The 23,875-nt window shown below is 56.2% G+C and overlaps 1 protein-coding gene across 2 annotated transcripts in view; it reads right to left on the minus strand.

Moving 5' to 3' along the window:
- Positions 1-3,094: 3,094 nt before the first annotated feature.
- Positions 3,095-23,875, minus strand: part of SEMA3F (semaphorin 3F) — an 80,268-nt gene continuing 59,487 nt past the window's right edge. The window contains exons 2-18 of one of the 2 annotated variants that reach the window (XM_029051923.1): positions 21,764-21,924; positions 20,916-20,978; positions 18,994-19,113; positions 16,894-16,986; positions 12,771-12,864; positions 11,667-11,786; positions 9,778-9,917; positions 9,469-9,583; positions 8,612-8,681; positions 8,269-8,413; positions 7,057-7,279; positions 5,862-5,950; positions 5,486-5,527; positions 4,753-4,910; positions 4,532-4,599; positions 3,829-3,962; positions 3,095-3,616 (exon numbers count right to left, since the gene is read on the minus strand). In XM_029051923.1, the coding sequence (XP_028907756.1) occupies positions 3,152-3,616; positions 3,829-3,962; positions 4,532-4,599; positions 4,753-4,910; positions 5,486-5,527; positions 5,862-5,950; positions 7,057-7,279; positions 8,269-8,413; positions 8,612-8,681; positions 9,469-9,583; positions 9,778-9,917; positions 11,667-11,786; positions 12,771-12,864; positions 16,894-16,986; positions 18,994-19,113; positions 20,916-20,978; positions 21,764-21,924 (2,300 nt within the window). In that variant the 3' untranslated portion in view covers positions 3,095-3,151. The remainder of the gene's footprint in view (positions 3,617-3,828; positions 3,963-4,531; positions 4,600-4,752; positions 4,911-5,485; positions 5,528-5,861; positions 5,951-7,056; positions 7,280-8,268; positions 8,414-8,611; positions 8,682-9,468; positions 9,584-9,777; positions 9,918-11,666; positions 11,787-12,770; positions 12,865-16,893; positions 16,987-18,993; positions 19,114-20,915; positions 20,979-21,763; positions 21,925-23,875) is intronic. The other variant, XM_029051924.1, reaches the window with a different exon arrangement.

The raw sequence follows: 23,875 nt of genomic DNA on the forward strand, positions 1-23,875 counted from the left end.
GGCTAGTCCGAGACCTCTGAGGGGACCCCGAAGACGTGGACCCCAGCCAAGGAAGACACCAGAGGCTGTGCCCATAACCAGAGCCAGTGTTTATTAGCGCAATTCCATCCACAGGAAGTTCACATTACAGCACAGGGTGGGCTTGGAGTCCCAGGCACCATGCCCTCTCCCCTCCCTTCCCCACGGCGCAGTCTCCATTTACAACTATTTACAATTACTGGGTGGACGTGGGTGCTGGCCTCAGTTCCTGCCCCTCTAGTGGTCAATGTAGAGGGCACGGGCAGCAGCAGAAACCGCAGGACGTCAACTGGTTTATCACAGGCTGGCCCAAGTGGGCACAGCCAAGGGCAACCATTGCCTCTGCTGTCCTCCCTAGTGGCTTGGGTCTTACGCTGTCCCATACTATTCATATAGGTCTAGCCAGGAAGCTTTGCAGCCATAGCACAATTCCCTTCAACCCAATGGGGTGATATAGTCTTTGGTGGTGGGGGCTTTGTGGGGGGGGTTCTGAGCCACCTGGGAAGGATATGAGGGCTGATCTGATGACCCCTCCTTGAGCCAGGGGGCAGATGTACCTCCATTCAAGCAACCAGCTGGTCATCTTTCCCCAGACTAAGAAACAAGAGGTGACCCAAGCGGGTTTAATCAGAAGCTGGGCTATATGTATCTAGGCAATGAGATGCTCCCTGTTCCCACCTTCTTTCCACAGTCAAGCATCCCCCTCATCCTTCCTCTGCCAATCCCCACCTGTCTTGAGTTATAACAAAGGGAGGCCGAGGTTCCCCATTATGACCCAACGAAACTGGAAGTAAAGTAGGGCTGCTACAGATAAGGGGTCGGGGGTGGTGGGGGCATCATCTAACTCCAGGGTGAAAGTCCCTACCATTTCAGCTCTAAGAAGGGCTGAATTGAAACCTCCCTCTCAACCCCTGGACCCCCATTTACCTCCAACCTCTCCATTCTACACCAAGGGTGAGGGAGCAGGGCCTAGTTCACTCCTCCTCCATGGGAAAGATGGGGTTATTACCTCTCCCGCAGCCCGCCCTCACCCAAGGTAACTTCACAACCCTCTCAGGAAATGCCGAAGACGTAGCCCTTACAGACACCAAGTCTCTTCTGCTGAGGTGATCCTGGATCATACTCCCTGGGGCCATCTTGAGCTGCTAGCCTGGGGGCAGATGGAAGTCATGTGATGTCCTATCTGTGGGTCAGCAGATCAAGAAGTTCAAGCCCAGGGAGCCCATTTCCCCGCAGAGATACAGGGCTAGGCCAGTTGAGAGCTCTAGGAGGATCTCCCAAAAATCACCCTGAGACTTTGTAGTGGGGCCGGAGGGGAGTGGGGGGCGTGGAGGAGGGAAAGGGGATTCCCATCCAGTTTTCTGGACCCAAGAGGAGTCTGAACCCAGGATGAGGTGAGTCAGGGAGGGATCCCCACTCAACCTGGCCTCCGTCACCCTTCCCTCTCAAAACCTCCCTCAGACCCTTGGTGGGTAGCTTCAAGACCAAATTGCCTTAGCTCCCAAGATAGGGATCCCCAGGGTCCCTATAATCCTGGGAGTTAGTAAGGCCTTGTGGTCCAGACCCCTGCTTTGCTCATCTTAGATCTGGCCTAGGGAGCTCTAGGACAGAAGCCACAGCCCAGGAATGAGTGACCCATAGTCCGACGAAAATGGTATCTACACATCTTCAAAGTGAGCTGGCTGGCGGGACCCTCTTCTGCTCATCTCCACTGACGTTTTCTCGCTGCTCTTCCTGCTACATCCCTTTCCTCTCATCTTCCATTTCTCCTCAGCTCCCCACTAATCCTCAACTTTCCCTCAGCATCCTCTCTTCCTTCCTGTTTCTTTCCTCCCTCTCTCTGTCTCCTGCTCCCCTCACTACTCTTTGTTCTCTTCTCTCCCACCTGTCCCCGCCACATATGCCCCTTATCCCCTGGCACCTTCTTTCGTACTCCTTTCCCATGTTCCGTACCTCTCCCAACTTCTGCTCTTTTCTCTCTCTGGAGTCTTCTCAGGCTCTATTTGGTTTTTTGTGCCCAAGACCGCAGCTGGGTCTCTCCCTTAGATCTGGGCTTGTCACCAATTCATGCCCAGCTCTGAGTGTGTGTGGAGGGGCTCCTGGCTCCTCTAGATCCAAGGGAGAACCCAAATGGTTCTTGGGTAGCATGACCTATGGCTGCCCCTCCTCATAAGGCCTGTATCTTGGAGGGCATAGTCCCAGCCCTAGGCCAAGCATCAATAAATTTGCTCCCTGAATACACCCTCCCTCCAACTACCTTCACCAGTCCCTAAAGTGGTTTGGCCCCATCCCACTGCCACATGCCTGCAAGCCTGCTCATACATAGCACGTGCATAAAAACATGGGCATTTGTGAGAGGTCCGCCTGCCCTTCAAACCTCCGAGTCCCCGAGGACTGTGGGGGAGAGTGGTGTCTGCTCCCTTTTCTGGTCTCTCATCCATCCAGTAGTCCCTCTGAAGGAGGTGCAGGATATCCTCGAGGGTGAGGCCCGACAAGTCCCAGCCATGTTTGGGAGTGGGAAGTGAGGAGGAAAAGGTGCCCACATACTGCACGACTCAAGATGGGTGACTCTATCCTGCTCGACCCAGCCATGGGAGACGGAGTGGAGATTTAGTGGGGTAATGGGGCTCCTCTCATGGCGCGGTGCCTGGTCCCCGGGACAGACGGTGTCAGCCTGGGGTATAAGAGGCATCCAGCCAATTCAGTCTAAGCCCCTCTCCCAGCCTTCTTGGGAAGATGGCTCAGGGGGAGAAAAACAGCTCAACCTCCACAGTACTCCCAGAAGTCCCAGAGAGCGAGGAGCAGGGTGCGAAGCTGCATGTGGTTCCTTTCCTCTGGACCTCGCTGCACAGAGAGCTCCCATGTGTTCAGGCCAGCGGGGAGGGTAGGGGGAGGGCTGGTGGGGGCGGGGAAGGAGGGAGGCAGGTAGGCTGTGTCCCAACTCCAGTGGACTATGTACAACCTACAATAAATATTGTCTTCAAGGGGACGTGGTATATATATATTTATATATATATAGATATTTATATATTTTTTAATATTAAAAGGGGGAGTGGGCTGGGGGTCGGGGGGGGGGGGAGGGGAGGGTTATAGAGATGTGATCACAGTCCCCAGAGCGGGAGCAGCGGTAGTTTCATGTGAGTCGGTCGGTGTCTGGAGGGTGATTCCGGCGGTTTCGAGGTTTCTTCTGGTCCTGTAGCTCCTTGGCCTTGAGGCCTGCCAGCCCCTCCTTGTGGCTGGGCGGGGTGTGGCGCCAGTAACCCTGGCAGTATTGATTGATGAGTCCCATCTCCGGCTGGGCGAGGAGCTGGGCCAGCTCCTGGTAAGGAGGCGTGGGGGGGCCGGGAGCCCGCAGACTGGCAGCGGCGGCGGCGGCGGCGGCGGCGGCGTTCCCGGGAGACAGAGGGACGGAGGCCTCGGCCTGGGCGAGCACAGCACGGACAGCCTCGCGGCTCAGCACGTGCAGCTGCACCCGTGTCACCGTGTGCTTGAAGTTGTTCTCTGTGGCCGTGCAGGTGTATTGCCCTCCGTCGGCCAGCTGCAGGGCACGCAGCAGGAGCCCCTGCTCTGTCTTTAACACCCGGCCCTCGGAACGCATCTGCGGGGGGTTGGGGAGGAGGGGGCAGGGGACAGAGAGGGACCAGAACTGGGCATGACTCAGTGGGCCAGACAGAGGCCCTCCCTCCCCTCTGGCTGGCAATCTCCCTTGAGGCCCTTCATCCACTTGCAGCTTTTACTTTCTTCCCTCATCCCCGGGCCCCACCGCTTTCCTCCGCTCCGGCTCCAGTCTGGCCCTGGCCTCGGCCTTACCTCCTTCCTCCGGTCGCTGGCATCCTTCTGAAGCAGCCATTTGACGGTGGCCTGTGGGGAGCGGGGTTGGCACTCGAGGAAGGCTGTGCTGCCCTCCACCCCGTACTGCACCGACTCCACTGTGTTCTTACTGACTGCAGGGAGAGACCACAGGACCACGTTCAGCCCTGCCATCCCACTCCCCCTCCTACCCAAAGTCCTGCACCCTCCCGCCCCTGCTCTTCTCAGCCCTGGGAGCCACAGGGACAATGAAGAAGCGTAAGGTGCATGGGATGCAATCCTGTTCACGAGCCTGGACCCAAGAGGCACAGGTCTTCAGCTCCAATGAGCCCCGATTGAGTTTGGAACCCTGGGCGGACTTTCTGACCACCACCATGCCGTCCTGTCTGACTCTGCTTCCCTCGGCCCCTAGCCGGGGCGGCCGCCCGACTGTTCTGACCTGCACCTCCAGGTGGCTGGGAAAATTTGAAGTGGCTATTGGCGCCGATTGGAAACCCCCACTGGTTGGGCCGCGCCAATCAGAAACCCCCGCTGGTTGGGCCCCCGCCACCCTGTTCAGGATCAGGTAGTCCATGCGGCTGGGTCAGGTGTCCCCCTTCCCTATCATGATCAGGGGCTGAGGGGCGAGGGAGGCGAAGAGTCCTCCCCTCCCCGCCGATGTGATCTTGATCACTAGCTCTCTCTCTCTCTCTCTCTCTCTCACCGTTGGAGTTGAAGCCGCGGCACTGGCGAATGGGGTTCCCGTGCCGAATATCCTGGCGTCGGCTCCGTCTGCGGGGAGGGGGAGCAGAAGGGGCTCTGGGTCGGGGGGGAAGGGAGTTCCGCCTGGGGGGCGGGGGCTGTTCCCAGACAAATCTCACCCGTGTGCATTGACTTTCTTTGGGGTTCCCCTCCTCCATCTCCCTTCCTTGAGGGGCCCCTCACCTCTTGGAGGAGGCGGAGTAGCGAGAGCAGAACTTGCCATCCCAGGCGCAGTAGGGGTCGCGGGCAAGGCAGCAGTCGGCACAGGCCACCCCATAAGCATGGCAGCGGTGCAGGCCCAGGTGGGTCACCCCCACAGCCGAGGCTACGTACAGTTGTTGCTGGAGGAGTAGGGGGGTGAGCAGGGTCAGAGCCCAGCCGAGCAGACCCCTGCCACCCCTCCACATTGATTCCCCCGGGCCCACCCCGGAAGCCGGGGGATCAGGCTTCCTGACCTCTCATTCCTCTCTCTGGGTGCTGAGGAAGCACCCACACACCCTCCCTCACTCCTGGGGACACTGGGAGGAGGGGCCTGAGGAAATCCGGGAAAAGGCCCAGGGGGATCAGCCTGAAGCTGGCAGAGGAGGCCACAGCCCAAGCCTCAAGCCCACTCCTCAGCCTTGCCCCACCCATGGGCAGCAAGAGGGAGCCTTCTGGCCTGATGGCCCCCGGGCCTGTTGCAGGTTGCCCCTGCCTTGAGGGGAAATGGCCATTCCATCCTCAGGTGGATGGGTGGGACAACCCCCCGGGGCAGAGCATGTTGATCCAGGTGGCTGAGGCTGAGCTCGCTCTCTGGGCTCCCTGGGCTCACTCCCCATGCCTCGCAGGCAGTGGCGGGCAGGGGGAGGGCTGGAGCCAGCTTTGAGGCCTTGGGGGGAGGGGGAGAGGGGGACGGAGAGCCCCTCAGAAGCCTTACCCTCTTGGAAGAGATGGTCATGGTCTTTATAGGAGCTGGAACCTGGAAGGAGACCACGGGTGGGGGGCGGCTGAGGGTCAGGCTGGCTGGGAGGCCATTGCTGACCTCAGCCTTGGAGAGGGGGCTGGGAATCAATTGCAAGGGGCCTAGGGAGATGGAGCAGGGGGGAGCAGGAGCAGCCTGGGCCCCGGAGCAGCTCCATCACCCCAGACCCATCCCTGGCGTCCAGGGGCAAGGGGCTGGGGCCAGCTGGAGAGGCAGGGAGGAAGCCCTGCAGGAGCCAGAGTTCCAGAGTTCAGGATCTAGGAGATCACCGGTTTGGGAGGTGGTAGGGTCAGGAGGTCATGGAGTCAGGTCACAGGACAGAAGATCGCACCTTGAAGACTTCCACCTCCTCCAGCATCAGCTCCTCCGTCTCCATGTCGTCCTTGGGCAGCACAATCACCTTCTGCACAGTTCCACGGTCTGCAATGGAGTCAGGTGGCTCTCAGTGGCCCGCGGGGGGGAGGGTGGGGGGTGGTGAGTGGCCCACCTTAGCCCTGGTATCCCTTTCCTTCCCCGGGGTGGGGTGCCCAACCCCAACCGTGCGGCTGTGGGGGCGGTGGAGTGTGTGGGTGGCGGCGGGGGGCCGAGGGCACAGGGAGATAATAATGCAGGGAGACACATGGTGGAGCCCAGACGGCAAGTCCCTTCTCACAAGGTCCCTGGCGGTGGGGGGGGGGGAGGGGGGCGGCACCTCAAGAGAGGGGAGCGTCTCCTTCTTCCCTTCCCTCCCCACCCTGACCCCTCACCTCCCCCCACCCCCCGCCCCCAGCCAGCCCCCAGGCCTGGAGTCCCCTGCTCCTGCGGACGAGGGGAACGGCTCTCGGTAGTTCTGGGGAGTCAGGTAGGTAGGGTCCAAACAGCAGGGCACCGGATGCAGTTCTGAAAGCAGCAGCTGGAGGTCATGCTCCCTCCCCCTCCGTGGGGTGAGCGGAGGAGAGCTCCACAGAGTGCTGAGAACTTGTTTCCCCCAGGCTGAACGCAGCCGGTGAGGGACCCCGGGTGGTTCCGGGAAGAAGATGGATTTGGGAAGAAGATGGATTTGGCACGCCTCCTTGCCAAATAGATGTAGCGGCAGCAGCGGCGGTGGTGGCGGCGGGAGCAGCTGGGCCCGAGGCGGTCTCCCCACGTGGGGGGGCACTTGGCCCCCCGCCTGGGCGCTGCTAGTCCCAATGGGGTTAGAGCAGCCCAGTAAGCCAGTCCCCTCTGCTCAGAGAGGTGAAGGCAATTAGGCCCAGGGGGCTTTCTTTCCTTCAGGTCCGAGAGTCTTACCTGCCTGGAGGACAGGCAGCAGGGCAAAGAAGTTGCGGGTGGCACCTCTTGGGACCAGCCTCTGGGGCGTGGCCCATGCCCACGGACCCAGGGACTCGCCGGCCCTACCAGGTACCAAAGGGGTACCCATTCATCTCGCATGGAAATGCAAATAACCAAAAGAGGAAATTTGCTCTTTCCCTTCCTCCTCCTTCTCCTCCTCCTCCTCCTCCTCCTCCTCCTCCTCGAGAGGGTGCTGGATGCGCAGCAGTGGGTACCTGTGCCCAGGAAAAGCACCTCATAGCGCCCGTCGGCCGCGTCCACCTGGTCTACGGCGATGGTGGTGAAACGGTAGTGGGCATTGGTCCTGACCACCAGGGGCCGGCGCTGCAGTGGGTACACGGGGTTGTACATCAGCGGATGGCTGCGCATGAAGTTGATGACCTCGTCTGGGTAGTCCTTGGTCGACTTCATGGATGGCGTGAAGGTTCCCCCGGGGCACTGCAGACACAAAACCCCATCCTCCAGTCAAGGACTCAGCCAGAGCCCCCGGGTCCCTCATCTGGGGCTCCCCAGGTTGAGGCCCAGCTTGGGTTGGGAGGAGGATCGGCCGTGGCTTTTTCAGAAGTGTGAGCTACCCTCCCCCACCTCCTCCTGAGTCAGCTGCATTCCAGAGCCAATAAGATTCAGCCATCTGGGGGCTGCACAGTTGTGGACTGGGGCTCTGGCTTGGTCTCTTCCCCCTGCTCTGGGTGTTAGTCTCAAGAAGGCGGGTAGGGGTATGCGGCTCAGAGACCACCAGAGAAGAGAAAGCCAGGGCTCGCTCAAGCTCCTAACTCAATTGCTTCTCCACACCCACCCACACCGTGCCAGAGGCTGCCCCTCGAGAGAGCAGAAAGAGGCCCAGCTGGCAGATGGAGGGAGAACCGGAGGCTAAAGGAAAGATTTTTTTCTTTTCTTTTTTTTCGATGGTGTTTGTTGGCGCTATGTGTCAGGCACTGTTCTGAGCGCTGGGATAGATACAAAGTAATCAGGTTGGACACAGTCCATGTCCCACATGGGCACAGCCTTAATCCCCATTTTACAGATGAGGTAATCTGAGGCACAGAGAAATTAAGTGACATGCCCAAGGTCACACAGCAGACAAGTGGTGGAGCTAGAATTAGAACCCAGATCCTTAATAGTATAGTAATACTATTTGTTAAGCGATTACGATGTGCCAGGCTCTGTACTAAGCGCTGGGGGGGATACAAGCAAATCAGGTGGGACACAGTCCCTGTCCTGCCCAGGGCTCACAGTCTTCCTCCCCATTTTACAGATGAGGTAACTGAGGCACATAGAGAAGTGAAGTGGCTTGCCCAAGGCCACCAGCAGACAAGTGGGGGAGCCAGGATTAGAACCCATGACCTTCTGTCTCCCAGGCCTGTGCTCTATCCATTAGGCCACACTGTGCAGCCCCAAGCCCACAGACATGGGGCTGGAGTACTCACGGTGCCTGGACGAGGGTAGGGCATCTTGCCCGTGAAAGGCATCCATTGGTAATTGGGCCCCTCCTTGTGGGCGAAAGGCCCATTGAAGACCATTCGGATGTCAGCCATGGAGTACACACAGACCGCCGAGCCTTTGAACACAGAGCTGGGAGAAGGGGTGGCACGGCAGGTGAGCACAGGGCAAACTGGCTGGGGGCCACCACCCCACCTCCCCACCGATTCCCTCTCTCTTGGGCCTGCCTTCTCTGGGCCTCCCTCACCCGTGACTCTTTGAGTGCCCCAGGCAGTCTTTTTCTTATCCCCCAGCTGCCCCCCAAGCTCCGGCCCAGCCCTGGGCACTCACCCTGAGGAGGCAAAAACCGCATAGATGATGGGATTCTTCACATCCTGAGTCTGCTGCACAAATACGGCCTCTGTGTCGGGGAGAGAGCTGGAGTGTTGGGAAAGGGCGAGGGCAGGAGGGGCTAGAAGAGGAGCAGGGACTTGGGGATGCGGGGGGAGTCCCTGGGGCTGTAACTCAGGCACCCCCCTAGCACGGAGGACCCCATGCATCAGGGCACTTGCAGGCTGGCCTCTGGGATTGGGGCCTGTGGGTGAGGGGTTAAAGGGAGTAGGAGGATTCAGTGAGGGGGTTCTCAGCCACCGCTCCGCTCCCTAGATGAGGCATTTGGGCCAAACTACACAGGGGAAAGAGAGGGAGCTGGCAGGTCCTGGAGGTGACCACTGCAAAGATGTGGGCCAACTTCAGGTGTTGCTCACTCTGGTACCCAGGGCCTGGATATCTTACCCCCTGTCCATCAGCCCCAAGAAAAGCCTTGCCCCTGAATAGAGGATTACTATATTCTGGAGCTGGAAGGAACTTCCAGCTTCACCCACCAGCCTCTGGGTAGTGAGACCCTGGAACCAATCCAGGCCATAACCTATTTGACACGATTCCCAGGGAAGAAGCTGCCAGCCTCTTCCTCAATCTGACTGGTCAGAGCTCTAACATGGGTTTCTGCTGTCTGACAGAAGTCCCTCCAGTTGCAAACCCCATTTTCCCCTGAGGTGGCGATGGGGATCTGAGGAAGTGGGGTTGGGCCAGGGCCTAGGAAGGGGAGAGGGGATGTACAGTGGGAGGGTCTGAGGAGACCAGGAACCAGATTTGTTCCAGCACCCTGTTGGGCTCCTTCCACCCACTTCCACCCGCAGGGCACTCACGTAGCTCGTCAAAGTGGGTCTCGATGCCATCAGGGCCGGGTACGGAGCAGATGAGCCGGGCCTTCAGGAAGGTGCTCCACTTGTTGACAAGGCAGCAGTGGCCCCCATCGTCGTTCTGTAGAGAGAGACCCACTGGATTCAGCCACCCCGGGCCGGGCTCCGGCCGGGGAGCTGGAGCTATGGCCTCCCTGCCGCCTGCCTCCGGGATTCAGAGGTGTCACTGTGACAGGCCAAGCCTAGGGCTCCGAGAACCTGTCAGAGCAGCAGCCCCAGCCCCAACCACGAGGGCCACGGCCTCTGGGTGCATACCAGGCAGATGCGACCGATGCGGGAGTAGACGGCTGGGCTCTGGGGAGCGTCGGTCGATTTCTCCCGAAAGAAAAAGTAGAGTTTGTCATCATTCCTCTCGGCGCTGTCGGGGATGAGCTGGGCGTGGACAAATGAAGGGTCTGCAGTGGAGAGGAAAGCCTGTGAGCCTTGGGGCGGGAAACATGTCTACCAACTCTGTTGTACTGTCTTCTCCCAGGTGTTTGGTATAGTGCTCTGCACATAGTAAGCTCACAGTAAATTCCACCGATTGAGCGGGAGAGGGGATGTAACTCTCGACATTACACTGGGGGCTCCCCACCTCCTCACTGGGCCCTTTGCAGCCCCATCATTTCTTGGAGAACATGCTGGGCCCCAGGTCTCCTACAGGGCTGGAGTAGTTAAATTCCCCAGTGCTGTCTTGTCTCCTCTCTGTCTCTCTGTCTCTCCTCTCTCTCTCTATCACTAGGCTTTCACTTCTCTGTGCCTCTGCTTCTTCATCCATAAAATGGGGATTCTCAATACTTGTTCTCCCTCCCTCTTAGACTGTGAGCCCCACGCGGGAAAGCAACTTTATCCTACCTGATGATCTTGTATCTACCCCAGCATTTGGCACACAGTAAGCACTTCACTAAGACCACAGTGATTATTTAGGGGAGGCAGGATAGCCACAGACGCCCAAATGTGCCAATAAACATAAAACACAAGTGACAGAAGCATGAAAACATTCAAAGATTCATAAGAATCCTGGCAACAGAAGCATACAGCATAACTTACAGAGCTATTCCCAAGTAAACATGTATAGCCACGGGAAGACAAAGCAAGTATGTGCATGCACACACATGTACATATATGCACATGCTCACACACAGAAACACACACTCAGCAAGATATTCACATCTAAGGATGCTCACTCCCGGGGACCCCACAAAGGACAAGTCTCCTCAAGGGGGCCCAGGACAGCTGCTCCTCCAGGCTCACCCAAAGAGGAGTTGGCATGACACTATCCCTGGCTCTTGACTCTCTGGCCTCATGTCCAGTGCTAATTTTTTTCTCCCGGATTGGAATGCCGGCCTCGTTCAAAGCCAATAATCACTGTTCCTCCCCACCTTCAAAGCCTTTCTAGAGCACCACTCCCCCAGAAGGCAGCCACTGATTAATTACATGCCATTCTTGGTCACGTCGCCTCATCAGCCCCTTGAATACTCATGTGCAATACTAATAATTTGGTATTTGCCAAGTGTTCCAAGCACTCTATATTTATTTACTTATAATGTCTTTCGTCCCCTCTAGACTGTAAGCTCACTGTGGGCAGGGAACGTGTCTATCAAACTCTGTTGTATTGTACTCTCCCAAACACTTAGTACAGTCCTCTGCACACAGTAAATGCTGAATAAATATCATTGAGTGATTGGTTGATTAAGCACTGGGGTAGATACAAGTTAATCAGGTCAGACAAAGTCTCTGCCTCACATAGGACTCACAGTCTAAGTAGGAGGGAGAATGGGTATTGAACCCCATTTTATGGAAGAGGGAACTGAGGCCCAGAGAAGCTTAGTAACTCACCCGAGTTCACACAGCAGGCAAGTGGAGGAGCTGGGATTAGAACTCTGATCCTCTGACTCTTGGTCCTATGGTTTTTCACTAGACCATGCTATATCTGTTTGTTCACTCGGGTCTATCATTTATATCTATTCTTTCAAACTTAACTATAGTATTTTCTTCCATTTAGACCTCCTGACTCCTCCATTAGACTGTAAGTTCAAGGGCAGGGATCGTGTCTATTAATACTCTTCTATGTTCCTCAAGTGCCCATTGTGGTTCTCAATTAAATCCAGTGAGCTCAGTGAATAAATGAATACTGCTGGCATTGACACTGCCTCCCCACTCACCATTCAGCCAGCGGGAGTTGTACTGGTCGGTGCGCATGGCTGTCTGCTTGCCCAGGGTACGGAAAATGGCGGCGTCGGTGCCCATGAAGTCTATGTAGACTCCCGCATAGAGCTCCTCATCTGCAGGGAGAGGGAAAGAGGTTAGCAGCAGCAGCCTTCTCTGAGGGTTTCATTCTTTCATTAAATCGTATTTATTGAGCGCTGTGTGCAGAGCACTGTACTAAACGCTTGGCACTGTACTAAGCATCTCACCACCATGACCACCTTAACCAAGCAAGCATTGGCCCTCTTCACTCCAAGACTCCAGGCCTGCTCTCTTTCCTCCTTCCCGTGGGGTCCTTGCAGGGAGTTCTGCCCTACTGCCTCTTCTAAGGGGCTAAGGTGGCCCAAAGAAGCAGAGGGGTTGGAGAGGAGGGAGTGAGGAGGATGAGTCTCCCTAGGGTTACCATGAGAGGACTGAGGGGATTTAGGAGGTCGGGGGGAGAGGAGGGCAACTCCAGTGCCCCCTGCCACTGCCTTTCCCAAGCTTGGCAGGAAGTGCCCTGCTCTGCAGCTGCTCCCAAATGAATTTGCCAGTGCTGGGCCCAGCCTGGAAGGAGACACCAGCCTAGGTCAGGATCAGAGGCTGCCGCAACCTAGCCAGGGGCAGGGGAACAGGAGAAACAGCTTAGGGTGGAGAAGAGCCTGGGCTGCAGCTGTTATCTGTGCCCAACCTCGTCCATGCCACCCTCTCAAATCGCTGGACAAATTTCAGGCAGCCTGGGAGAGACCCACACCAGGGCAAAGCTGAGGGAGTGAGAGGATGGAGTCCAGCCAGCAGGTACCTCCCCAGCAAGCACTGAAAATGGTCAGGGGGTGTCTTCTGCCTCCCCATCCCCCCAGCCGGCCGCCTTTCCCTCCCCCGGCCCCAACAAAGCCTCCCCACCTGAAATAGTTCTCCCCTCCACTAATCTGAGCCCATCCCTCTCCCGCTCTCCTTCCCCACAGATCCAAGTATAGTGCTTTGCACACAGTAAGCACTCAATAAATATGATTGAATCCCAAGGCCGAGTGGTTGAGGGAGCTGAGCTGAAGGGGCAGAAGGGGGCTAGAGGAGACACTCACTGATCAGAGCAGAGACACTGTCCACCTTGGGGTCATATGGGCACTTTCCCTTTCCTGACTCCAGCTTCTCTGGCTCCAGGTAGAAGATGTAGTCCTGCAGTGAAGAGAGTAAAGGGCTCAGAACTGGCTTCACGGAGACCACGCTCCAAGGTCCCTGAGGTTGAGTTATTGGGCGTGAATGGCATGGGCAAAGCCAGCTGGGCCAGGGAGGGTCCAATCTGTCCTTTAAATGCCACCCAGTTGGTTCCCAGGGAGCTTCCTGGTTCACTAGACCCTGCAATATGTCCAGCAGTGACATGCAGAGTAGACTGTAAACTCCTTGATGGCAGGAATCTATTGTCCTCTCCCAATCACTTAGTACAGTACTCTGCATACAGTAAATGCTCAATACATACCATTAACTGATCGATTGGCGGTGTCTAAGACCTCATGAGCTCTGAAGGCTGCATCCTATGTGCTTCCCCTCCATTCCAAGGCTGGAGAGGGGACAAGGCTTGTGCACCTCCAAGCAAGCACTTGGCACCCCCCTTTGCCCCGAATGACTTTTTGCCGGCCACCTCAGGCAGAGTCTTCCAGTGGAAGTCGTTGCCAATCAGAGTGAGGGGCCCGGCCCATCTATCAAGGATTGTTAGAGGCAGGGCCAATTGGGCCCCTTTAAGATGCTGGGTACTGGGGAAACTGGCACAACCAAAGGGTTATTTTGATGGTCTGGCACCTGTGGCTCTGCCTGTCCTACCGGAGTGGAGTTTTGCTCCTTCCCCAGTCCCAGGAGAAAGTGGGACAGCGTGCGGGTCACCCCCAAAAGGTAGCAAACTGAAGCTGGCTGGGAAAGTACCCATTCTCCTCCAGCCTCCTTGAGCATACCCAACAAAACCATGGCCTGAAAGGCCAGGGGTTCCTGTAAAAATAGACTGTACTAAGCCTTCAGTCTGGTTACCCTGCCACCTTCGAGCTCTCTTGGCACAGAGCCATCTCCAGGGCAGTGCGTGGCAGAGCCAACAGACAACACTGATCTCCCTTGACCGCTGTGGAGTTAACCTAAGGGTGGGGTTTTAGACTGGGGCAGATCGGGGAAGTAGGAAAATGGTAAAAAAGTGGGAATCAGGTGGCTTTGGTCTAGAGTGGCTTTGGATGTCTTGCCTAGCGCCAGCCATCCCCAGCCTGGAGGTTGCTGTGAAGCCCAAGCCCAAGCCAATTCCGGGGCTGATGCGTCTTGAAGGGGAGAGTGGGGAGAGCCAACATCAACTCAACTCCCAGTCATCAGGTCACTGGCCCCCTGGACTGAGCTTGTTGTTCGGGTCCTTTTCCACAGCCCCAGGCAAATAGCACCTTTGGCCCCCTCCCAGCCTCATTCTCATCACAGTCACAGCCATATGCCGCCACCCCGACCCCCAACAAAGCATAACAGACCCACCCCACAGGAGCTGGATCGGAGCCGGGTCAGTGGGCTGGTGATGCTATGGGAGCCATGCCAATCTCACAGTGATCACCTTATTTTGTCCTATATTGGCTCTGCTGTCCTGGCAGGAACTGCTCCATTTCCTGCTATCCATTATTAGGGGGAGGGTCCTGAGGAAGCTTGCTCTGATAGCCTGGGGGTGGGGACATGAGGCTGGCCTATCAGCGGGGCCAAAAAGCCTCCTCTCTTGCACCCGCCCCCACCTCAGGCAATCTTAGGTGACAGGGACTGTCTACTTAACCGGGTCACCATCCTTGGCCCGGAAGCTCCGCCAACTCCAGGCCCTTCCCGGTCCTGAAACAACACCTCCTCCAGACAAGGCTGTCAGGCAGAGTAGAGAGAAGGACACACTGAAGAAAACCCTCTAATCCATTCCCCTGCCAACAACACAGCCTAACCAAACCCAAGTAGAACAGAGCAATGACAACCTCTCACCGACACACAGTCCATCCATCTCTGATGGGATTGAATAAGTGAAGGCATATTGTTCATCATAACGCAGTCACCTCACATCTTCTTCCCTTCACATGCCATTTTCTCCCCCTCAATGCCACCGAGACCAACAATAAAAACATCTTCAGACTGTCTGCCCCCGGCCCCCATCTCCCGGCACCCCCCCGCCCCCGGCCACTGTCCGCCAGATGCCTCCAGCTTTGTTTTTCTTCTTATGTCTGCATCAGGGTGGCCTGTTCTGGAGTGGAAGCTGCTAAATTAGGGTCGGGAGCCGGGTTTCCATCTGCTAAACCTTTCTGCACATACCCGCCCCACAAACACCCAAAACACTGGGGTAATCCCAGGCAGCCAAGCCCATACCCTGGGAGTCCTCATGCCCAGGCTTCATCCGTACTTTGTATCAAATCACAAGAATCCTTCTGGTCTCTCCTTGAATATAAACAAGTTTATTCCCGCCCCAGGCCTCGCCTGCCCCAACGGCCCCAGCTGTGTTCCGGTGTACGTCTCGGAGAAATTGAGAGGTCGGACTAGAAGGACAGGGAGGGGTAGTAGCGAGCAGAAGTCTGGGAGGGTTGGCACCCTCATGGCCAGTCTTCAGCCCAGTGGCTCCGCGGACACATATTACCAAAGTTCCCAGCTTCCACCCCCTGCCCCATGGTCCTTTTACTGAGCCCACGCGCCGAGGTTGTGTGCACAAGGGGAGGGAATGGGAGGTGCTAGGGGTGCACGAGGTGAGGTGGATGGAGGGAAGAGTGAGCGGGGGTGCGGAGGGGCGGGAGGCAATGAGGCGATGCAGGCAGCTGCATATGGTGATGATCATATAGACAATGGATCCTACACCCCCGCCCCCCTACACATACACTTCTCCCCCCTCACAGTTCAACTGGACCCCATCACACCGACCGTTCCCAACCCCATTTTCCCAATCCTCACCCTCACCCACCCACCCAGGACAAACTCACTGGCACGTCACGCATACACATACCCACAAACCACACAGAACACATTCACGTTTGTTCTCCCACACATAATCCATCTCTCCCCTCCCCTTCCTCTCCTCCCACCCCGCCATCCCTCCCCTACAAGAATTTCTTTCCTGTAATGTGGCTCCTTCCCCCACCCCACCACCCATCGACTCTTGGTCCCATCCGTGTCTACAACCCTGCCCAGGCCGCAGGGTTGAAGGTCCAGCAGGTCAGCTCCAATGTCCTGGAGGGAGATGAGGGCTGTTTCCAGGACAGAAGATCCCAAAGTTTTTCTTCTGGGGCAAAGAAGTATGGTCCAGGGGTAGGCCCCCTCTTCTCTTCTGAGCAGTGCCTGGCTTGGTAGCAGGGAAGGGGGTCCCTCGTGTGTGTATGTGTGTTTGTCCATGGATGCATGCAGATGAGGGGGTGAACAATGTGTATGTCTGTCTGCGGGTGACTGTATGAGACGTACATATATCCGGTGAGGCTCCTCTTCCCTCTCCCTCGCCCCAACCCCCAACTTCACTTTGGAGGGGCCTCCTAACCACAATCCTCAGCGGCTGTGCCCATTTACTTGAAGGAGAGAGACATCCTCTTTTGGTTTCTTTCCCCCCAAAACACATTGCCACCTCGCATATCTGTCCACTAGATGCCCCCATGGGCCTAGGTAGCTGGGCTGATGCCCTCCAGCCATTCAGCATATCCTGTGGTAGACAGCATGGCCCCACTCCTCAAGGGGGTATGTGGGGAGTCAGCCCCTCTGACTGCTGATCTCAAGGCATCACCCTTTATGGGTTCTCCCCGGTACAGCCGAGCTCAGGACCAATGGGCGGTGGAGATGGCAAACCTCAATGTTTCCAGCTACTCCCTGTAAATCACAGAGCCAGCAGAGGGAACTACTGGTGGAGGCCCCACCAAAGCAAGCCCTGGATTTCTCCAAGGGGCTTATTTTGAACCTCGAAGAGGTGGAGTGGGAGAACACTGGGAGATGGGGGGACTCAGTGGCACAAGTGGCACTGGGAATGTAAGGTGTTGTGGGTGGGCCATGAGGACCCCCCCCCTTCTGGATGGCCCAGTCGAGGGTGATCTTTGGTCATGGCTTTGCGGTTGGGGCATGCTTCCGGCCAGTGGGCAGGAGATCAGGTCCTGGCTGGTTGGCCAGGCAGGGTCTTCGGGGTCCCGCTGGCAGGATCTGGAGGCGGCTGGTACCCTTGTGGGAGGAAGGAGTACCAAGCGCGATTCCCACCTTGTGTTCCGCTGGAGTTGGGATGACAGAAGATGTTTCCGCAGCTCTGCTGCCCCGTCCTCCCGGCTGGAGGGTTTGGGTCAACTCAACGGCCTGAGGAGAAGGAGTGGAAAAGAGTTAGAAGGTAGTGGATGGGAGACCTGCCCACTGGGGCAGGGAGGACCGGTGGGAGGCCACACCCAGGGGCTGCTGTACTCACATGTACACTGGGCGAGAGCACGCAGATTCCCAAGTGTGCCCAGGGTGAGCCCATGCAGCTGGCGTGAATATAAGTCCGGTCCTGCACCGCCCCTCATGAGTGCACATCCCCAACCTTGGGTGCCACTCGTGAGCACTTTACAAGTCCTCCCCATGAGCATGTGCACACAGACACAAACACACTCACGCACAACCATTCCACAACAGCCCATTCCAGTTCCCATGCCCATATGCCCAGATCCGGTCTAACCCATCCGGTGGTGTTCCCCATTTCTTTCTCCTTGAGAGCTCACACATCCCAGGGGCCACATATCTTTTCCAGCATCCAATTCGCATTACCCGACACTCCCCCTGCCCCGCAAGCCCGTTTCTCCACGTGGGTCACCTGGCCCACAAGTACACATTTGCCTGCCAGCCCGACGCACCCATGACCCCCCCCCCCATGCCTTCCCTTTTCTGACCTCAGCCCCACAGTGGGGGTGGCCTTTGGCCTGGATGGAAATGAAAAAGGCGAAGCAGGAGCCAGGGTAGAGGGAGGCGGGCAGCATAAGCAGGTGTTGGGGGGTGAGGGGCGGCGAGCGGGGAGATGACGACGGTGACAGGGGGTCTGAGACGCCGACACGGTAATACAGCATGATGCTCGGGGAGATGCGGGAGGAGAGGGATCTTTCAGCCCTTGGCCCCTGAGGGCCCCACACATGGTGTGGGGAGGGAGCTGACAGCTAGGTTCCAGTCCCTATGGAAACCCTAAGTAAGTGTTTTCAAAGCTGTTGCTGATGCTGTCAGAGTGATCTGCTGCCCCCCACCCCCGCCAACCCTCTTGCCCCTTAATTCCTGAGCAGGCAGTGTCCAGACAGACCTCACTAAAGGAGGGGCCGGGATCAGTCACACACAAATACTAATGAACTGGTTTCTACCCAAACATTCATTGGCTCAGAGGTGGAGCAGCTGGGATCCAGCTGGGACGTTGGTGGGACCACCTGCTGCTTGGGCAGTTCTCCCGGCAGGTTGTACCCTTAGCTTTCACTCTCCCTATAGGCTCATCGAGTCGGGACCAGAGTGGGGGGGGGGGGGCGGGCAACTGAGTAAGGCAGCTCTGGCCAGAGAATCCGTGGCTTAGCCCCAGATGGAAGTCAGGAATCCTCTCTCCAGGTCTGTGTAGCCTCCCTTGGTGCTGACACCACATCGGCGGAGCCCAGAGCACGCACGTACACAGGAATGAGCCACTCCCCCCACCATCACGGGCCTTTGGGACTGCCTCCCCACACCGCTCCCCCACCCCGCCACCCCCCCAACCTCATTACAAGGCCCCATCAGGGGACATCAGTTTTCCTTGATGAATGGTGACTGTTGGAAACATGCTCTCTTCCTTCCCAAGCCTTTATTTTGCTTTTCCCCAGATCCTCTTGGGGAAGCCTCTCTCCAGTGCACAGTCCCGATTACCAGCGTGACAGTCCCCCAGATCCCGCTTAAAATTGGGCGGAGATCAGGAGAGACTACAATGTGACATCGCAATCCTTGTCTGTCTGTCTGTCTGGTGCTTCTGTAACAAGACCACTTTCACCCTCCCTCCCCTGCCCCCAGTGCCCCGGGCTGACGGATGGGAACTCGGAGCAGGGAGCAGTTCAACGTCTGCCCAGAAGCCAAACAAACAGCCAGAGATACCCCTAACAGCACTCCAACAAGTTTTCCCCTCTAGCCTAGAGAGGGCGAAGCTGCCCATCCCCTTCCAACCCCAAGCCTGGGCTGCTGTACGGCGCTCACCTGGGTCAGGGGAGGGAGCTGGGAGGACCCAGTCGGCCAGACTCCGGGCCTGAATTGCCCAGCATCCAGAGAGCCTGGAGCAGGATTCTGTCAGCAGATGCGGGCAGCTGGGATGGGCCTCCTGCCCTGGGGCCTTACCTGTGCCTTGCGCCCGCGGTTGACGAAGGTGCAGACGGGGTTGTAGGCGCCGGTGCCACAGACGTAAAGGTGAGTCCGGTTCCAGGGCTGGATGAGACGGATAAAATTCCCGCATTCCCCCTGGGGGCAGAGTGAAAGAAGGGGGGTGAAACTTGGCTCAGATCCAGCTCACACCCCTGCTTGAGGGCACAGACTCTAGCCTGGCCCATGATGCACTGATGAAGGCTAACGTGGGGACCCATTGCTCATTGCAGAATTGTGAGGGCTGGGCCTTCAGTCTCACCTTAGCCTTCAAATTCCTCACCCCCTGCCTCAGTTTCCTCTTTCCCATTATGAGGGAGAGGATCCACTGGGAATAGGTCACATTTGATGTTAGTGTTCAGGGAAGTGAGCTTCCACTTGAGGCCTCTGGGGTAGGTGGAGAAGTGAGGTTCCCCTTGATGGAGGTTGGGGGCAGGAGGCCTGGCTGGGAAACCTGACCTCTTTCTGCAATGTGGTGGTGTGGTAGGACCAATGGGTTCTGGGTTGTAGTCCTGCCCCTGGTTCCCCGCCCCCTCTATTTGGCACCCAATGGACCAGACCCCAGGCTGCTCCTTAGCCTCCGGCTTGCATGGAAATGGGAGCCCCTTTGGCCTAGATGCCTTTGGAGAGAGGGTGGGGCAGGGTGAGTACAAATGTGGGGTCATTCTGGTCAACAACCCTTGCGCACACTGGCTCTCAGGTTTTTGATGAGGGGACTGAAGATGCCCAGGGCTGAAGACGACCTGGGTCGCTCACACCAGAGGGGGGCTTTTAGGCCCAGAGCGGATGACAGGGGCAGAGCTGGCCTGCAGGCTCCTGTGTTCAGGAAGAGGGGCCTAGTCCTGGCTAAAGGAATGCCAGAGCCCAGCAGGGGATGAAGCGGAACATCCTTCTCTCAGTTCAGGTTTCACCAGCCCCAGCCACAGGAGGGCAGGGAGAACCTGATCCTGACTCTGCTATCCCTGGCTTTCCCACTCCCACCCCTCACTGCCCCATGCCCTTGCCACTCATTCATTCATTCAATTGTATTTATTGAGCGCTTACTGTGTGCAGAGCACTGTACTAAGCGCTTGGAATGGACAATTCGGCAACTCTCTCCACCTCCACAGGAGGGCGCCAGAGATGGCTGGGAGGAGAGACACCTTAGGGTCAGCCGGCTCACAGTCACTCGGGGTTCTCTGACTTCTGACCTGTAACCTTTCTTTTGGCTCTCTGCTTCTTAGCCTGGGGGAGGGGAGTGCTTCTGCTTCAGTGGGGTAACAGGGGGATCTGAGAAGCAAGTTCTAGATCGGAATAGGGATTTCAATGCTCCAGCGGATGAGGAATGTGAGATCGAACCTTGGGCTGAGGACTCGGGAGATTTGAGTTCAGTTCCCACACCAGTGGGGCATATCTTTGGTCTCGGCTTCCCTCTCTGCTCTGCTCAGTGGGTACAAGGAGAAACCCAGCACAGTTAACTGTGAATGCGATGGGAGGAGACTGGGAATCAAAGAACCAGTCTGTGGGTTCTAGCCATCCTCCCCAGCACCCCGGGCTGGCTCTCTCACCACCTCTGGAGGAGAAACCAGGTTACCCCTCATCTTATAGAGCAAGAGCTGAGGCTACAGAGCCAGAACCGAATCCAGACATCCCTCCTCCCAGGCTCACGCTGCTTCTTCCCAATCAGAGCTCTGAATTCCTGGCTCCCTGACCTGAGCTCACATCCAGGGTGACACTGAGACTCCATTTTCCCTAGCCCCAGGGATACTGCCCAGGGGATTGCCTGGGGCAGGGCTGGTGCTGGCTTTCTCTCTTTCCTCACTGCTCCTCATCTGGCTCAACTCTCTGGGCCCTGCAAAGAGGGGAGCATTCCAGGATCCTTTGGAGACCCTGATCCTGGACAAATGACCGATGCTACTCACATTGCTGTTTTTTCCCGACAGGATACACTCGTCGATCCTCTGTGGGGAGGCCGCCCAGTGGATCTGGCAGACGATAACCAGGGTGCAGTCAGAGTGGTTCCAGGCCTAAGCTCTGCCCTTTCCTCGCCCCCCTCCACCTCCCATCAGAAGGCCTCCCACCCAGGTTTCTTTTCCACCATTCCACCCTGCAGGTCAGAAGAAGGGGAGAGGGCAGAAGAGCCAAGCCTGTTAGGTGAGAGATACAGAGGCCCTGCCTGAACCCCTGCTTTCACTCGGCTGATGTCTCCAAGAGGGTGGTGGAAGAGAACGAGAAGTAGGGTATCGAATCATAGAATCAGAAGGGACTTGGGAGCGGTCTCTCTCAAGCAGGGGAATGTGAGCCCCATGTGAGTCAGGGACTGTGTCCAACCCAATCTCCTTGTACCTCCCCCAGCCCTTAGTACGGTGCCTGGCACATAGTAAACACTTAACAAATACCACAGTTGTTATTATTATTAAATCCACCACCATCCAGGACAGATAGTTGATACTAACAATTATAATAACAATAATAATACTTGCTAAGTGCTTACTATGTGCCAAGCACTGTTCTAAGTGATGGGGTAGATACAAGTTAATCAGGTTGAACACTCATTTCTTAAAGTTCTCCAGGAGTGGAGACTTGTATCCAAATACTCCAATAGGAAGTTTCCTCTTATGCCCACACTCTCCTCCCAAGCCCCTCAGGCCCAGTCTGGGCAGCAACTCCCCATATTGCAGACGGCCGTACCTCCCCAACTTCCTCCCCACTGGACAAGCTCCCCACCCTTATCCCTCCTCTGAGGTCTCCATCCCTCTGGGGTCCTTACAATGAGGGGCTCTCGGTTGATGTCGTGCAGGTCCAGAGAGAGGATGTAGTCTTTGCTGCCCACGTACATTCGGTCATGGTCCTCATCCTTCAGTAGAATGCGGTAGTCAGTGGTGTTGAGTAGGAAGTTGAAGAAGTGAGCTGTACCTGTTGCCTTCAGGGCTACAAAACCCAAGCAGAGAGAGGGAGAGAGGGAGAGAGGTAAGGAAGGAGGGAGGGAGAGAAAGAAAGAAAGAGAGAGCAGGTCAGCTGCTTAGACTCTTGGATCACCCGAACCTGTCAGCTCATTCGTTCAATTGTATTTATTGAGAGCTTACTGTGTGCAGAGCACTGTACTAAACCCTTGGAAAGTACAAATCAGCAATGAAGAGAAACATTCATTCCACACTGGGCTTACAGTCTAGAAGGTTCTACCTTCACAACATCTCTAAAATCCGCTCTGTGCTTTCCTTCCAAACTGCTACCATGCTCGTCCAAGCACTTGTCATATCCCGCCTTAACTACCACATCAGCCTTCTCGCTGACCTCCCTGCCTTCTGTTCTTCCCCACTCCAGTCCATACTTCACTCTACTGCCAGAACCATTTTTCTGAAAAGCTGTTCATTCCACATCTTCCACTCCTCAAGAACTTTCAGTGGTTGCCCATCCACCTCTGCAACAGACAGGAACTCCTTACTATTGGCTCTAAAGCACTCAATCAGCCTACCTCCTGCCTCCTACCTAATCTGGCTCCTCTCCCCTACAGCCCAGCTCACACACTTCACTCCTCTGAAAACAACCTACTCACTGTGTCTCACTCTAGTCTCTCTCACCATTGACCCTTTGCTTACATCCTCCCTCTGGCCTGGAACTCCCTCCCCCTTCACATCCATTAGACCACCACTTTCTCCAACTTCAAAGCTCTGCTAAAATCAATCTCCTTCAGGAAATTTTCCCTAACCTCTCATCTCTTTACCCTATTCTCTCTCTCTTCTGCATCACCTATGCATTTAAGCCCACACCCACTAAGCACTTCAATAGTCATCCCACTCCCAGCCCCACAACACTTAGTGAATATGTCCTTATACTCTGCAACTTTCCCTATCTGTAATTAATTTTACTGTCCTTATTCTAAGTTGCTTCCCCCTACCTGTAATTTTTTTTTTTTACGTCTGTTCTCCCTGTAGATGATAAGCTCTTTGAGGGCAGGGATCGTGTCTGCTTACTCTGTTCTACTGTACTCTCCCAAGCGCTTAGTACAGTGCTCTTCACATTGTAAGTGCTCAATGAATACCATTGACCATGATGGGGAGGCAGGGACCAGGGCCTGTGTGAGATCTGAGCACTGTGGCCTCTTAGACCATCATGATTATAATAATTGAAGCATTTATTAAGCACTTACTACGTTCCAAGCACTCTACTAGGTGCTGGGGTAGAACAGTCTAAGTAGGATTAGAGAAGCAGCGTGGCTCATTGGAAAGAGCACGGGCTTTGGAGTCAGGGCTCATGAGTTCGAATCCCAGCTCTGCCACTGGTCAGCTGTGTGACTGTGGGCAAGTCACTTAACTTCTCTGTGCCTCAGTTCCCTCATCTGTAAAATGGGGATGAAGACTGTGAGCCCCACGTGGGACAACCTGATTCCCCTGTGTCTACCCCAGCGCTTAGAACAGTGCTCGGCACATAGTAAGCGCTTAACAAAAAAAAAAAAAAAAAAAAAAAAAAAAAAAAAGGGAGAACAGACATTGAATCCCCATTTTGCAGATGAGGGAACTGAGGCATTGAGAAGTTAAGTGACTTCCCCAAGGTCACACAGCAGACAAGTTGCAGGAGTCAGTATTAGAACCCAAGTCCTCAGACTCCCAGACCCGTGCTCTTTCTACTAGGCCACACTGCTTCTTGTGACTGAGCATCAAACTGCCACAGCCTCCAGGCAGCTCCATGAGACAGAACAACCAGATCCTGGAAACCCGGGCTTTAGGGATACTCTTTCATACTTCCTGAACCCTTCCGCCATTAACAGCCTCAATACACTGGGTACCAAAGAAGGGGGCTCCCTCACCTTAGTCCACACCCTCACCCGAACACCTTCCAGAATGCCCTACCTGACCGCTGCACCCTCTGTGGGCACCCTGAT

Source organism: Ornithorhynchus anatinus, chromosome X1 (assembly GCF_004115215.2).
Source record: "Ornithorhynchus anatinus isolate Pmale09 chromosome X1, mOrnAna1.pri.v4, whole genome shotgun sequence".
Classification (NCBI taxonomy): Eukaryota; Metazoa; Chordata; class Mammalia; order Monotremata; family Ornithorhynchidae; genus Ornithorhynchus; species Ornithorhynchus anatinus.